A 16,071-nucleotide genomic window follows, 5' to 3' on the forward strand; every position below is an offset into this window, starting at 1 on the left:
ACAAAAACAAAAAGGTGAGCGAAAAAAACAATATCTCAATCAAACAAGCTTTTTCTCTCTGTGAAGCGCTGCCAGCCGGGAAAGAAAAGAAGGGGCTCGTGCGTCACAGGTTCAATTCTGCCTCGCAGGTGACAGGCCTGCCTGACGCTATACCCTTGGCTCCCCGCTTGCCTCACCTATAATAACATACGCGGCAAAATAATGCAGACGACAAGCGCCAGTTAAAGTACAAAACAAGAAAAGGCATAGGAGGAAAGTGGGGCGTTAGCGAAACAAAAGAAAATCACAATTGGGTTAAAGCAAAAATGCGGCGAGCGCATAAGCAATTTGGTAGCACGAGAGGGAAGCTTGAAGGGGAACACAGACAACAAGAGAGGCAGTGGGTAAAGACCCAGCAGTGCTCAAAGGCTGCTCCACCCTCGCTCCTCTCCCAAATGTTGACAGTACAAGTGCAAAACAGGCTTTGAAGTGCGCTCGGCTGAAGGGGCGCCGTGTACTGTGTCTCGCTTAACAGTGTTACCGGCAAGGCGTCCCACAACCTCACCCGCCGTCTCTCAGATCGAACCTTTGACTGTGTTCTAGTGTGGGCAGACGAGGCGAAAGTGAGGTGGGTGGGATTAAAAAAAAAAAACAAAAAAACAAAAAAAAACACAAGTGGGTAAATCAAGTAACAAATAGCGAGGGCAACCGCGTTTTAATGATGCGGGTTTTTGCAGCTAGCGCAACGTTGAGGGACCTCTGCGAAGTTGGCCCCCCATCAATTTATGTAAGAATGATGTCAATTGTTTGTGCTATGAATAGTTTTGTCTGTGCTGCCATTGTTTTGAGATATTTACGATTCTTTATAAGGTTAATCTGAGGTCCATCAGCCCTCCGTGTTGATTAAATATGGTGTCAGTTGTTGTGCTGTAAAAAATTTCGTTTGTGCTGCTTATAGTGATCCCTCGTTTTTTGAGGTTAAAGGGGACCACCACCCCCATGAAAATCAAGAATATGTGAAGTAGAGGCAGAGTCTTTTTACATATATGTAAATTTTTATAAATGGTTTCTAGGCACTGCAACATTTTTAAATAATTTAACACGAACATTTGACTCCAGCGATGATGATGAAGAACCACCTGTGCACTTCGATGAAGATGAACAGGCTTGGATGATGCGTCTCGGCCAATCAGCACACAGATTAGAGTAAACACAAACAGGACCGGGAGCGTCAGCCAATCAGATCGCTCGGGGTAAAAGGTTGCTGGGCCATCTGCATTTCTCGTTTTGCTTACAGAAGGCGGCGAGTTATTTTCTTTTTTTTTTTTGAATAGTTTAAAAATCCGCAAATAACTGATACCACAAATTTTGAACCACAAATTGGCAAAGGATATTGACATATTCATCTCGAGTGATGACGTCACTCGCAGCACCCCATTTACTGCAAAATGGACCCGAAGTGGTGCCATTTGTTTATGTTGTAAAAAAAAAAACAATAAAAATGTTGCTCTGCCACGGTTTTGCAGTTAATAGAGAAAAAAAAAAAAACAGGAGTATTTGTGTTGGTGACATTATCAGTGCAACATAAAGAAAAAGTAATATCGATAAAACAGCGTTTGTTTTAAAGTTTTTCAACAAGACAAACGAAAGGTAACATTTCCGTTGTAGGAGTGAATTGGGGGGGGGGGGAGGGTGTTGGTCAGTTGAACTCTTGATGAAATTGTAATTACTGCAAAACCGTGGCAGCACAAACAAAATTTTGTACAGCCACCGAAAGTCACCACTTCAGGTCCATTTTGTAGTAAATGGGAGGCTTCGAGTGACATCATCACTCGAAATGAATATCTCAATATCTATAAAACGATAGTACAAATGAATTTTTAGAGCACAATCCAACATAAACATAGCGCAAGCAAATACTACCACTGGGTCCATTTTGCAGTAAATGGGGGGCTGCGCGATGTCATCACTACAAAAAGCAGAACTTCTACAAAACAAATAGAGCACAAAGAAAAAAATTTAGAGCACAATCGATTGACACCATGTTTATTCAAAATGGGCTGGTTGACCTCAGATTGAACTATAAAAGAATTGTTTAAATATCTCAAAAACAATAACAGTACAAACGAAACTTTTTACAGCTCAAACAAGCACAAAGATAGCAGAAACGATTGAGATAATTTTAATATAAATTTGACAGAGGTCGCTGAGAGAGGTAAAGTACTATATGTATGGTGACACCAAAAAGAGAGTAAAGGGTTCAAAACTTTATAGTTCAAATGTGAAAATTGTCAGATTTAACAAGAGAAATGACATTTCAAGGTAACAAAAGCTGGTGAGAAAACAAGAACTAAAAGGGGTCTTTTCTTTCCCCTCAAATTGGCAAACAAAAGTTGCCACATAAGGACAAAGCAAAGGTGAACGAGACCCCGAGCGGACGGGGCCGACAGCATCTGGTAACACATCATCCTTTAACTATCCTGCCTTTGACCCGTTTATACACGCAGAGGGTTTAATCATGTCCGTAAATGTTGTCTAAAAATATTAACCTAACTCCCCGTTGTTCATTAGCCGCTTAATTGGAATTCATTCTTATTTTTGTTCTGGGGCTCGATAGCGGGCCTTTTACACCAATCATAAATGGCCACTTGGCATGCTAATTGCATTGGCCCCACTTACGCACTCCCCAGCTCACTCAGCTAATGGTGTCGTAAAACCTAGTATTGCACTGACGCCTCCCAAACGTCAGGTAGAGAAGACCCAGCCCCGTAAAGGTCCTCGCTTTGGTCACTTTTGCGAGGACGTGAACTCTCGGTTCATTTCCTTTAAGACGCAGTTGTCAAACTCATTTTGGTTTACGGACCACATTGATCGCAATTACATGTCATGTGGGCTGGTCTAGTTTATTTTGGCCAAATAAGTTATCACATTGGCTGCAACTGACGGCGCTCGACATCCGATCCATTTTGACTGGGAGGGGCAAATGAAGGAACGTTGGCACTGGTAGATGAGCATTCACAGTCAGTCCTTCCAGTATAAGTGAATTGGACATCTATTGTTGTCAATGAATAATTTTGTGTCACTCACAGCAGGGGGTACTAAGGATCTTTTTTTGTGTTTCCCATCCAAAAACAGCCGTTTCAGTCTAAATTTTTCATGGTTGTGCATTTTTTTTCCCATACAAAGCGTGCACAACGGCAGTAGACATGCATGCTGGATAGTTTACATACTACTACTAGGCTACTACAAAGAGCGTTCCATTTCACCCAGAGTGTGTGCTGGAATTTTGTATTGGAAATAAAAGTTCCCGTGTATTATAACGCAAATCAGTGCAGCTAGATGGCGCAATGACTCACAAACATAAGCCTCAATTTAACACCCACTTTTTACAACACTAACATACATTGCACATGAATATCCAACAGCGCTCTGCACGGCGGCAGCTCAACAGAAATAACAAACCGAAAATACGGCTACAATGCAAGCATGTCTCACCTATTTGAAGACACCAAAGATAGAACTATCATCTGAATCATCTTCATTTTCGACCTTGAATTGAGTTTCAGAAAATTTCGCAAATTAGTTTTTGCCCCATGTTAACGCCTCCGTTGTCAACAGCTAACTTTTCTAATTGTGCCTTATCCAACGTGACCCGGTAGCAAGCGAGGTGGTAGGTTGTGACCATGTTATCAACAAACAAAAAAACTTTTTCAGCGTATGGCGGAAAACACTCAGGTACCTTGAAGTTCTGCTCTGAGAACCCCAATTTGGCCAACTTTCAAAATTGTCCGAAATGCATGCGTGATCCATCATTGGAAAGCTTAAAATCTCATTTTTCTGGGGGAAACAACAATTTTGAACAAGAAGGCATTAAAAATAAAAAATAAAAAAACAACAAAACCCTAATTGGAGGCGAGAACACGCGAGAGGAGAATTAAAGACGCCACAATTTTAACGAGATATTATCGCGTACTTACCTTGTTTCAATCCCAAAACTCCATGTAGCATGTATTACTGAGTGTCAAGACACAGCTTTGAATGGCCACAGCCGGATTTTTTTTATATTTTATGGGTGAAACATGGTGATATAACAAAGGTCGCGATGCAGAAATCGCAGACAACAAGGAGTGGTTGAGATTTTGTTTTTATTGTTACCCCTTTTAAACGTTATTTTTCACATTTTTTTTTTGTTTGGATCGATTATTTATCATCTAATATATCGGGGAAAATGTGACATTAACAAAAAAAAATACAATTAAGTGGTAGCAGAGGTTGCGCTAGACTTTTTCGTTGTCTGTCATTTTGACTGACAGGGTCATAAAAATCCGGTCATAATCTATTTTTACCAGTCACTTAAATTTTTAAAATGACTATATCTTGATGCATAATATAAAGTAACTAACATTAGTGCAGTCATGGATTACAGTAAGCAGGCCAGTGCTGTGTTTCCATATATATTTTTATTATATTATGTATATACAGGATATATTTATTTTTTCCCCCTCCAAGTGGGACCTTCCATGATCCTAATACATTTAATAATAATAAAATATTATATAATTCCATTTTATATATATATATATATATTTATATATTTTAATGTATTATGATTACTAAATAAAAATGCACGTTGATACGACACACATAAAGGCAACTTCAATTTAAAAAAAAAAAATAGTTAGAAAGTTGTATGGACTTACAATCCGCTAGCTTGTTGTTTCCTGTTGTCTTCCGAAATACACCTGGGTGACGGCGCGTCAAGTGTTCGTTCATAGCCGACGTTCTACCGTGGTATGCGAGCTCAGCTTAGCAAAAAGAGTGCACACAGTGGTGGCACCCTCTATATTTTCCTTGAAATAATTTCAGGCTCTGGCTAGGCTGGTCCGCTTTTTTGGCTTTATGCCGCTTTCACCGTGTTACCAATTCTGCCCTTCTTGGTAATTGGGGGTGTTTTCAACTGCTCGCCGCAGTGTGGAGTGAACCGGCGATTCACTTGATTCGTTGTCATCCTTCATCCTCCACTGCACCAGTCCCTCTTTTTCACCTCTTTTATCAACACCATCGTCGTTTTGGGGCTTTTTGAAGAAACTTCGGACACTCAGTTGCCTTGACATTTTTTGGAGTAAGGCCAACGACGTCATGCATCAAGAGAGACAATAGCTAATTAATATGCTCACTTGCCACTCTGTGGTCTGGGGTGTGAATTGCAACCTGTCAAAATGACAGATGGACTTCAGTTTTTTCTGTCACCGTTTTAAAAAAACTGTCAACGACGGAAAATATTCGGTTAACGCGACCACTGAGTGGTAGTTATGAGGTAGATATCCGTGACTTTTTTACAGACGCCAAATTTTTCATTGTGACGTAATTTGTTTAAAAGTTTAAAATATGCGAGTGAATGATTTTTTAAATTCATTTTTTAAAACTAAATATTAAACATCAATTAATGATTCTACGCTAAAAATGACAGACATTTTGAATGAAAAATATAATTACCTTCTTTTTATGGCTAGGTTGAAACAAAAGCGGTTGCACGACGTCTGTAAACGGGGGTTTTTGGGGTAAAACGGACAAATTAAATAGTTATTTTATAAAAATAAATAGTTTGGAGGCTTAGTGCGCCATGAATCTGCTATGGCAGCATATAGACATATTGTTCTATCAAACACAACAGTTGTTTTGGCTTAAAATATAGCAGTTTCTTTTCAAGAGGAGTGCAAGAGCAGAAACTGCTTTTTCAGTCTTGTCTGTGTTTTCCGCCATATATATTTAATCCCCAATATTAAATACTCCATTTTTTCCAATATGTTTTATTCATCTATTCTAAACAAAAAATTAATCTACCAAACCCCCCCCCCCCCCCCTACATGATATCTTTAGGCAATGCCATTCTATTTCAATTATTTTGTTGCTTTCTAGCCCTTTAAAAGTGAAAAAAAAGGCCTGAATGACATTGAAAAAAATTTAACATTGCGAAACATATTACCAAGGTTCCACACTTACTTTTTGCATTGGTTGCACTGGTGCACAAGGGTAAAATTTAGGAGCAACCACATTTTGCATTGCATCACCTTTAATGCTAAACTTTTAATCAATCTCCATAATATTCATATAATTAAGATGAGGGAGTCCACTCAAATTCACCCACGATCCGATGATTAACACATTTGTGCTTTTGATGGTAGAGCTACAGAGCCTTTGAGCGCCTTGAAAGGTGGAAAAGCGCTATATAAGTACAACACCATTTACCATTCACTTGCCAGATCAAAGCTACAAACCTGTCAGTCATCATTAACTTTAAGTAGCAAATTCTGTGCACTGCTGACCAAGAAAAGCAGCAGAAGGGAGAGTGAGGCTGTATGAGCATGATGCAGAAAAACATATTTTTAAAATTAAAAACCTAATCCTTTTTACCAGATTCCGATCCTCTGAAAAATGGCACGATCGGCCCAATTTCCGGACATCCCTATTCAGTACCGTTGAAGGTGCTACAGTAGAAGTCAGGCCCACCCCCAGTCAAAATGTATTGGACATCTATCTTCGTCAATTGCAGCCCAAGAGTTAAATGAGCGCTCTACAAAGGGTTAAATCCGAGCGTACCATCGTCTTTCATATGCTTTATTATTCATAAAACTCCAGAAGGCTCATCTACTCTGTTTAGCAGCCAAAATGAAAACAAAACAATCAAAGGTGTTTTTGTGCTTTGTCCCTCCTCTTCATGATGACTCTGTTGTCTCTTTCCCATGAGCCCTTGCCCTGTCCTCTATTTGATTGTGATGGCTTCCCTTAGGCCACCATTTCACATCTGTGGAAGCATGTGTTTATGTATATTCCTAGGGCTGAACAGTGTGTTAGTGTGTGTTGTAATCAGTGTGTAATCCCTTCCTTGAGGCCACTGTTCCACACAGCTGGAGTCAGAGAGCCTCTGGAGGCTGTGTGTGCTATTCAAGCATCTTTTGCTCGCTTCACCTGACCGGGTGGCGTGTGTGTGTATTGCGTGTACTTGCGTGTGTTTTAACAGGTGCAGTACCGAGAGCTGAAACTAGATCCCAATCCCAGTCCAAATAAAAGGAAGAAAAACAACCCGGGGTAGAAGTCTTTGCTTGTCCACTTCCTATGTGCTGCTCCATTACTGGACTCTGAGGAACAGAGGGAGACGGTCGGAAACCAACGTGGCCCGGCAAGAACTCCCCCAGAGCTCCCACCCTGTTCGTTTGTTTCTTTTTCATGTCCATCACCCCCCCCCCCCCAAAAAAAAAAATTCTTATCCCCATTTTGTTGAGAAAAAAAGAGGGAATGAGTGGAATTGATGTATTTTAATGATTAAGTGCATCTCTGTTTATCAGAAAACAAGCCTTATAATTGCCATAGTTCTAGTTATTGCATTTTTAAAATGATAGTAGCTTTGGTACTCACGCCCTCTCACACTAAAAGAATGCCACGTTCGAAGGCAGCCGTTTAAATATGACTTTACTGAATTCAACAGCTTTGGTTTTCGACACACTTTTCAAAAGCACTTCTATGAAAATGAATGTGCAACCGTTGTTTGAATTTCCAGTAACCAAAATCTAAATGTTTTCAGCAGTAAAATTAAGCCTAAAAAATCCAACAACAACAACAAAAAAATCAGCTGTTTAAAAAAAAAAAAAAAAAAGGGTGAAAATTCCGTTGCAACACCCGATCGATCTCCGTCGTATTTCCTTACTCAAAACAATCACAACCATGGGCAGATCCAACAGAGTGGGATCGTAGACCGGCGTGCCACCCCAGTCGGGACCAATTGGGGCGGGGGGGGGGGGGGGGGGTGTTTGGGAGCTCAATTTAACATTTACGAGTGTGAAACATCAATATCTGACTGCACTGAACACAACATGAGCTGACATCAGATTACCTGTGGCCTACAGTGTTCTACAGTAGTATTTTTTAACCACTGTTGTGCTGCAGCGTAATGGAAAATCATCCACTTTCACCTGATTGATGCAACAATGTTTTTTGAAAATGAATCTTCAAATGTGCCGTTGCTGAGTGTCTGCTGTCCAATCATGGAATACTCGTCCATATAAATAGTTAATTACATTTTTAGTGAGTTTAGTACATAAGAGGTAAGGGACTTGCGGCTGTCACTGGGACGAGCTAGTGAAACTATAACTGTGACAGCGATGGGAAAAGTTTTTTAAAAGATGCTAACACCCTTGATTTGAATCGTCGTGGAATAGATTATTGTCCAAAGATTCAATAATGCATTATACCATTAAATATTTGCCACAACTCAAAAAGTCTCCACCCCTCGCAACTTCCAAAATATCTTTCTAGATCCATCCCTGATCACATGCTGTGATCAACTTTTAATGAACTGTTAGTCATCTAGGGCTGCAACTAACGACTATTTTTTTCCTAAATAATCGATTAATCAGATAAATGTCACCATTTCAATTACCTTCACTGACAATGAAGACAAAATGATGACTATTTCTTTCAAAAAATATTTTATTACAGCTTCCTGACTTTAGTCTACAACTGTACTAAGTACATAAAACTTGTTAAAGTCTTAAATAAAGGTTTTAAGTATAAAAGAATTTGTCAGTACTCAAAGCAGATAAAAGTCCAGATGATTGACTTTTTTTTTTCTTGTGGGCAAAGTGCTGATATAAATTATATACAATGACACATTTCTTTAAACAAACTAAACAATACAATCGAATGAGGAGGCAGATTCTAATCCGTTTTCTTTATCAAACAGTTGTTCATAAATACAGTCCAATACCAATTTCAAAGCACTCTCACAGTTTGAATGAGAGTTTGTGTTGAAAGGAGACTAAGCGATTATATGAAAAGGTTTATGTGTGTGGTTTCTTTATAAAAAGAAATGAGACTTTAGTATCCAACAATAACTCAAGTGCATTTATGCTTCTCCAAAACACAATACAAACGGGCACTTAAGACAATGATTAGCATAATCGCTGACTAGCTTAGCGCTCCTTGCAAAGTAGTAACGCCACATCAACAAAGAATACAATCAAATCAATTGGCGTCATTTACTCACCTCCGACGGAAAACAAAATCAGGATCATTATCAGACTTTTAGAGAGCTTGCTGATGTAAAATCATTTGATTCAGCAGCGTTAGGGGAGAGAGACATGGAAAACACGACAGGATAGGTGGCCTTGAGTTCCAGATTTGGTGAACCCTGGTTCAGTTGTCAAACCTAAACACAAATTGATCAATTCATAAAACTCATTCACTGCCATTGACAGCAATAGACAAAATAATCCATTTTAAGAGAGATATCCGGCGTTCATTGATCATGTTTTAGTACTATTGACGTTCATAGATGTCCAATCTATTTTGACTGGGAGGGAATGAGCGCCGCCAGTTTTCCCAATCATAAGGATTAGACGTCTATTGCAGTCAGTGGCAGCCAACATTTTAATTCATGACATAAAACAGAACAGTAAGAATGTTATAAGTGGTTCTATGCCATAGTTCCAGGGGTCCCCAACCTTTTTTGCACCATGGACCGGTGTGATTGTTTTTTTTGTTTTTTTTTTCCATGGACCGGTGTTCTGTCAAATTTTGCACCCTTATAAAATTTTGCTCCCAAAGCTTTTGTGGCGGTGAAAAAAGCCCTCTTTTATATTCAGTTGGACTCTCAATGTTATCCAACGGTGCTAAAAACATATTTTCATCATAAACACGCGTGTGGAACACAAAAATGGCGTAAATGAATGCTTAACGACACGGCAAAGACGTTAAGCTAGAGAGCTGTGTGCAGTTGTGTGCAGCTAACATGGCAAGCGTAAGTTAATATCCCTTTCTCTAAAGAAAGTTTGTAGTGTGTACTCTGGAATCGCTGCATTCGCGGTCATTTTTAAAGTTACGAGCATGCCAAATTTGTCAGAAAACCAGCAATGTGCGGCAGAAAAATACAGCAAATATAAAATAACATTTTTTTTTAGCCCCGTTGTGTTAAGTGCATGGAAAATACAACTCCCGCGCTGAATCCGTGGGAGGCCTGAGCTTGTTTCGTTGAGACAAGATGGTCCTGAGATGGGAGAGTGAGAGAAGCCCACTTCATGTTGGAAATTGTAGTTTTCAGTGCTCTCCTCGCGATGTCAGGATATGCCGAAATGACTTTAATCCAGAACCTAGGTAGAGTTGTTGTCTCATTTGTACGTTTAAGGTCGCAGTGATTTGCGATCTCTACAAGCCGATATTCCTGTTGCACAGACATGCTCGAATCAGTCGGTTTATTCACATACGGGTCACGAATCCACTCCTTCGCAGTTCGTGGGTCATTAGTGATTGGGAACTAGCGTAGATTTTGTTTTCTTCGAGGTTGTAGGCTCATCTTCTGGCTCATCAGGTGCCCTTTTCCCCGTAAAAAAATGTGTTTTTCAGTCATTCTTGTGTGGGGGCTAATTATTTCAGGGAACAAAGGTGATGCGCCCGCCCTATGTCATACATCATTATCGAGGACAAGCGCACATAAATATACAAAACAAGATGTCCTGCTAGCAGTCCAATCAATTAGTTTCTATGACGACATTCTATCCTGTAGTATATCTAGAGTAGACAGGGATATTGGTGTGTTAAGGGGCACACGGCAAAGTTAATTTGGCCAGAATGCAGTCGTTAATAAGTAATTATTTCTGTGCGGCTGGTACCGGTCCGCGGCCCAGCGGTTGGGGACCCCTGCCATAGTTAATGCGTGGTCAATGTAAAATCAGTTCATTGTGGAGCAGATCTGGTTAATCCACCACCATTATGGCAGCTAATAAATTCAAGGTTAACACCTTTAAAAAAAAATAATAATGAAAACTTGTTGACCCTAAGTGTGTTTTTTTTGGGGGGGGGGGATTCTAATCTGTAATAAAACCTTCATTGACTGTTCTGTTGTACAAGCATCAACGCAAACAGTAGTACAAATGAACACACAATGATGCTGTGCCTCAGGCTGCCCTCACCATCCACCAACTTTTGATCCAAGTGGTGTGTGCGCGCGTAAGTGAAACGCGAACGCCAGCGAGACTTTTGTGTGTTTATGGAATCAAAGACGAGCTGGTGTCTTCTCACTCATGTTGTTATGTTACCATTTGAAGCCCCCCTGCAGCTGTGTACTGTATACTGTTTTTTTGCTTCTGTCTCCGTCATATACAGTATTCTCATAGAGAAATGACCATAGAGAATGGCTTCTGGGTAGGAAGAACTTGTTTCTTGAATTCAACTCCATGAAATATTTATTATAAAAGTGTAAGCTGGGCCCCTTTTGTGACAGAAAAACATTCAACAACTACCCAGATTAAAGCTGGTATTGCTGCAAGACCGTATTTCTTTTATTTCCAATTCCTGTATTCGTACTGGTGTTCCAAAACTTTTGGTGTGTTATAGAGCCCTAGATATGACATGAATGAAAAAAATTAACTCATGCGCACAGAGCTTGTACTTCATGTGCACGAGTTAAATTCTTAATGCGCAAGAACTATTATTTCATGTGCATGAAATCGTTACCGCGAGCTCACGAAGTAGATCAAGCACCATGCGGCACACGAGGGTAAACACACAGAGCTTAATTAATTTCTTTGTTCTTTCGGCTAAAACTACAAGATGGACAGAGAAGAGGTGATTATTATTTTAGGCTGGGGATGAGCTATAAAATCTTGAAAAGCCTGGGATTGTGAGGAGCAGTATTCTGCTTAAATGTCTATCGCTATTAGTAAGAGCCAGGTTGCTTTTTTGGCAGCAGAAGTACGACTTGGAGATTTCATTGATTTCATTGTTCAGTTTAAGTCTGTAAAGACCCGTTCGATGAGTTTACCTTCATGACCCGTACCGCACTAGCTGTACTTGGTGAGCTCGCTATTAACGATTTTCTTCACGAGAAATAATTACTTGGGCCGCACAAATTAGTAACTTGTCCACACAATGTACTAGTTCGTATGCACGAACAATTTGAGCGTGCACACGTTTTTTTCTTAATCATGTCTGTGATTCTATAGCGTTGCCATTAATTTATGAATTCAGTTTAAAGTAACTATGCTTTTGGCCAATGTTGCAAACAAACCAAAGTGTTCAATGTTTTGTTTGCATTTAAAAGCTATTAATCAGGGGTGTCCAAAGAAAATATTAGGGGGATTTTTTTACTGGATTTACTGGAGGCTTTCACCTCCAGTAAATTTCCATTGAACAAGGCCCATGTCATTTGCTAGCATTGTTCTTATTTGTTGCACTCAGAAGAATTCCCAAGTCTCACGTCCACGTTTTGCACCTATCACATCACTATGATCATCAAAATAGCATTTATACTGTACGAAAGAAGAAAAGCTGAATTTCAAAGTGGCCCTCACGGCCTTTTTCGGGATGCGGCACTTAGATGAAAATGGACACCTCTGGTCTAAATGAATGTATCATCAGACTGTAAAGAAGAAGAAAAAAAAACAACATTTATTTGCACCCACATGAAATGAGACTATTTATTTTTTAACTCTGTAAATAGCTAAGTCCTTATTGAATGATGGTTCTATTTTATACGTATGCTTGTTGATGGTCTGCTATCGACTCTAAAGTATCTGTATGCCTGCCTCATTTTTCTAAGATGTCTTTTTGTGTGTGTGTGTCTGCCTGCAATGTTTTGTGCCTGCCTGCGACATCATCATGTGTTTAACCTGTGACATCGTGACCGCGGAAAGAGCTCAGGTGGGCTGGCTCATTTCAACAAACCAACTCCTTTCTCGCAGAAATGAAATGCATCTGATTTATGTCCAAGAAAAATAAAATAAATCTGTTTTTATCTTTACTACTCTGAGTCATGCCAATGTGTTCTTAATCTGAATGACGTTTTTGATTTTAGAAACGGCTATCAGGCTTGAACGACATTAAATAGAAGGGTCATTCAATAATTTAGTCAATAAATTTTTTTGGAATAGATCGGAGCTGACTTTTTTTTCCCAACGTAGTCTCCCAGCACTGTCACACACTTTTCCCATCTAAAAAAAAAGCTGCTGTATTCCTTCAGCATAAAAATATTTGGGCAGATGTCTTGGCCAGTCACAACACTTTTGACTTCGTCACTTTAAGCTTTGTGCCATTTTTTTCAGCTCAAACATGTTGCACCACATTCCTCTATGACGTTCAACTAGTTTACACCCTTAACAAAAAAAAAAACATATCTGACCGCTGTTAAATCCTGGAGCAGGCTTCTTGGTCTTCCAGCTTTTGTTAATCGACAACACTTTTTTTGGTTTTAATCTGAAAAAGAAATTTAATCCATGTGAAAAATAAGACGGTATTAGAAGTCCTTATACCAAAAATTAACATTCATTGAATGACCGTCATATACACTGCTGGCCAAAAGTACTGGCACCCCTGCAAGTCTATCAGATGCTCAACTTCTCCCAGAAAATGATTGCAATTACAAATGCTTTGGTAGTAATATCTTCCATTTATTTTGCAATGAAAAAACAGAAAACAATGAAAAATAAAATTAAATCAATATCATTTTGCACAAAACTCCAAAATTGGGCTGGGCAAAAGTATTGGCACCCTCAGCCTCATACTTTGTAGCACAACCTTTAGACAAAATAATTGAGAATAATCGCTTCCGGTATCCGTCATTGAGTTTTTTACAATGCTCTGCTGGAATTTTAGACCATTCTTCTTTGGCCAACTGCTCCAGGTCTCTGAGATTTGAAGGGTGCCTTCTCCAAACTGCCATTTTCAGATCTCTCCACAGGTGTTCTATGGGATTCAGGTCTGGACTCATTGCTGGCCATTTTAGAAGTCTCCAGTGCTTTCTCTCAAACCATTTTCTAGTGCTTATTGTAGTGTGTTTTGGGTCACTGTTCTGCTGGAAGACCCATGACCTCTGAAGGAGACCCAGCTTTCTCACACTAGGCCCTACATTGTGCTGCAAAATTTGTTGGTAGTCTTCAGACTTCATAATGCCATGCACACGGTCAAGCAGTCCAGTGCCAGAGGCAGGAAGCAACCCCAAAACATCAGGGAACCTCTTCAATGTTTGACTGTGGGGACCATGTTCTTTTCTTTGAAGGCCTTACACTTAGGGTTGTTACGATCATGTTTTTTTGCTCCCGATCCGATCGTTTTAGTTAGAGTATCTCCCGATCCGATTGTTTTTTTTTTTTTTTTTTTACTCCCGATTCAATTCTAATCATTCCCGATAATTTTTCCTGATCATATACAGTGGGCAGAACAAGTATTTGATACACTGCCGATTTTGCTGGTTTTCCCACTTGCAAGCCATGTAGAGGTCTGTAATTTGTATCATAAGTTCTCTTCAACTGTGAGGGACGGAATCTAATACAAAAATCCAGAAAATCACATTGTATAATTTTTAAATAATAAATTTGTATTTAACTGCACGAAATAAGTGATACATTACCAACTAGTAGATATTTCGGCTCTTAGTTTTTTTAAGAACCCCTCCTGTTCTCCACTCATTACCGGAAGTAACTGCACCTGTTTGAACTTGTTACCTGTATAAAAGACACCTGTTCACATGCTCAAACAAACAAACTCCAGCCTCTCCACAATGGCCAAGACCAAAGAGCTGTGTAAGGACATCAGGGATAAAATAATAGACCTGCACAAGGCTGGGATTGGCTACAGGAAAATAAGCAAGCAGCTTGGTGAGAAGGTAACAACTGTTGGAGCGATTATTAGAAAATGGAAGAAGTTCAAGTTGACGGTCAATCTGCCTCGTTCTGGGGCTCCATGCAAGATCTCACCTCGTGGGGCATCACTGATCATGAGGAAGGTGAGGGATCAGCCCAGAACTACACGGCAGGACCTGGTCAATGACCTGAAGAGAGCTGGAACCACAGTCTCGAAGCAAACCATCGGAAACACATTATGCCGTCATGGATTAAAATCCTACAGCGCACGCAACGTCCCGCTGCTGAAGCCAGTGCATGTCCAGACACGTCTGAAGTTTGCCACTGACCATCTGGATGATCCAGAGGAGCAATGGGAGAAGGTCATGTGGTCGGATGAGACCAAAATTGAACTTTTTGGTCTAAACTCGGCTCGTCGTGTTTGGAGGAAAAAGAAGGATGAGTACAACCCCAAGAACACCACCCCAACCGTGAAACATTTTTTGGGGCTGCTTCTCTGCTAAGGGTACAGGATGACTGCACCGTATTGAGGGGAGGATTGATGGGGCTATATACCGCCAGATCTTGGCTGACAACCTCCATCCTTCAGTGAGAGCCCTGAAGATGGGTCGTGGCTGGGTCTTCCAGCATGACAACAGCCCAAAGGACACAACCAAGGCAACTAAAGAGTGGCTCCTTAAGAAGCATCTTAAGGTCCTGGAGTGGCCTAGCCTAGGGTGACCAAATGTCCTCTTTTGCCCGGACATGTCCACCTTTCACGTCGTGTCCTCGTCATCCAGGCGGGTTTTATAAATTCATTAAAATGTCTGGTTTTTATTTTTCACGGGACTAATTTGAAGAGAATATCTCCGGCCGCTGGGGGACAGCGCTTGCCTGCGTTGTCGTGGCTCCTACTAGTAAGGGCAAGAGAAGGAGTGCAGTTTACCCCTTGTATTATGGGGCATTACCACCATCTACCGGGTTGACGGTTTGGCAAGAGAAGAGGCAGTTACAGACTACAATAAGAAGTAGTTTCAAGAGACGTTTCTAGTCCTCCGTACACCTTTCTGTAAGTTTATCTTCTGTTAATGTCGCTCTTGTGTCTTGTTATACATTATACAATATATGGGTACAAAGAGATGCAGTATGTTGTATTAGTCTTGTATTAATTGTTCTGCGTTTGTGTATTTGGTTTAATGTTAGTATTATATTTTAAGTAGGAGCGCCTGCCCAGTTGTTAAGTTTTTTACGATAAATACGTATATAATGGCAACTGTTGACTTCTGTCGGAGCTTTGTATTGGCGTGATCTGTAAAATCCCGTTTGATGTCAAATCGTTGCGCTACCGATGATTGTAAACTTAAGATAGCAAAGTCTGATTTTGCCTCATCTCCCGGTACTCGCTAATTGGGTAGCTATCAGTGAGCTAAGCCGCGCTAGGCATTATAGGAAATGTAGTTTTGAACTGCTGTGTTTGGAAACA

At 40.2% G+C, this 16,071-nt stretch overlaps 1 protein-coding gene across 3 annotated transcripts in view; it reads left to right on the forward strand.

Moving 5' to 3' along the window:
* LOC130913862 (multiple C2 and transmembrane domain-containing protein 1) overlaps positions 1 to 14,891 on the forward strand; it is a 266,167-nt gene extending 251,276 nt beyond the window's left edge. For all 3 annotated transcript variants that reach the window (XM_057832765.1, XM_057832766.1, XM_057832767.1), the window contains one exon: positions 7,001 to 14,891. In XM_057832765.1, the coding sequence (XP_057688748.1) occupies positions 7,001 to 7,072 (72 nt within the window). In that variant the 3' untranslated portion in view covers positions 7,073 to 14,891. The remainder of the gene's footprint in view (positions 1 to 7,000) is intronic.
* Positions 14,892 to 16,071: the final 1,180 nt, after the last annotated feature.

The sequence above is a fragment of the Corythoichthys intestinalis genome, chromosome 3 (genome assembly GCF_030265065.1).
Source record: "Corythoichthys intestinalis isolate RoL2023-P3 chromosome 3, ASM3026506v1, whole genome shotgun sequence".
NCBI lineage: Eukaryota > Metazoa > Chordata > Actinopteri > Syngnathiformes > Syngnathidae > Corythoichthys > Corythoichthys intestinalis.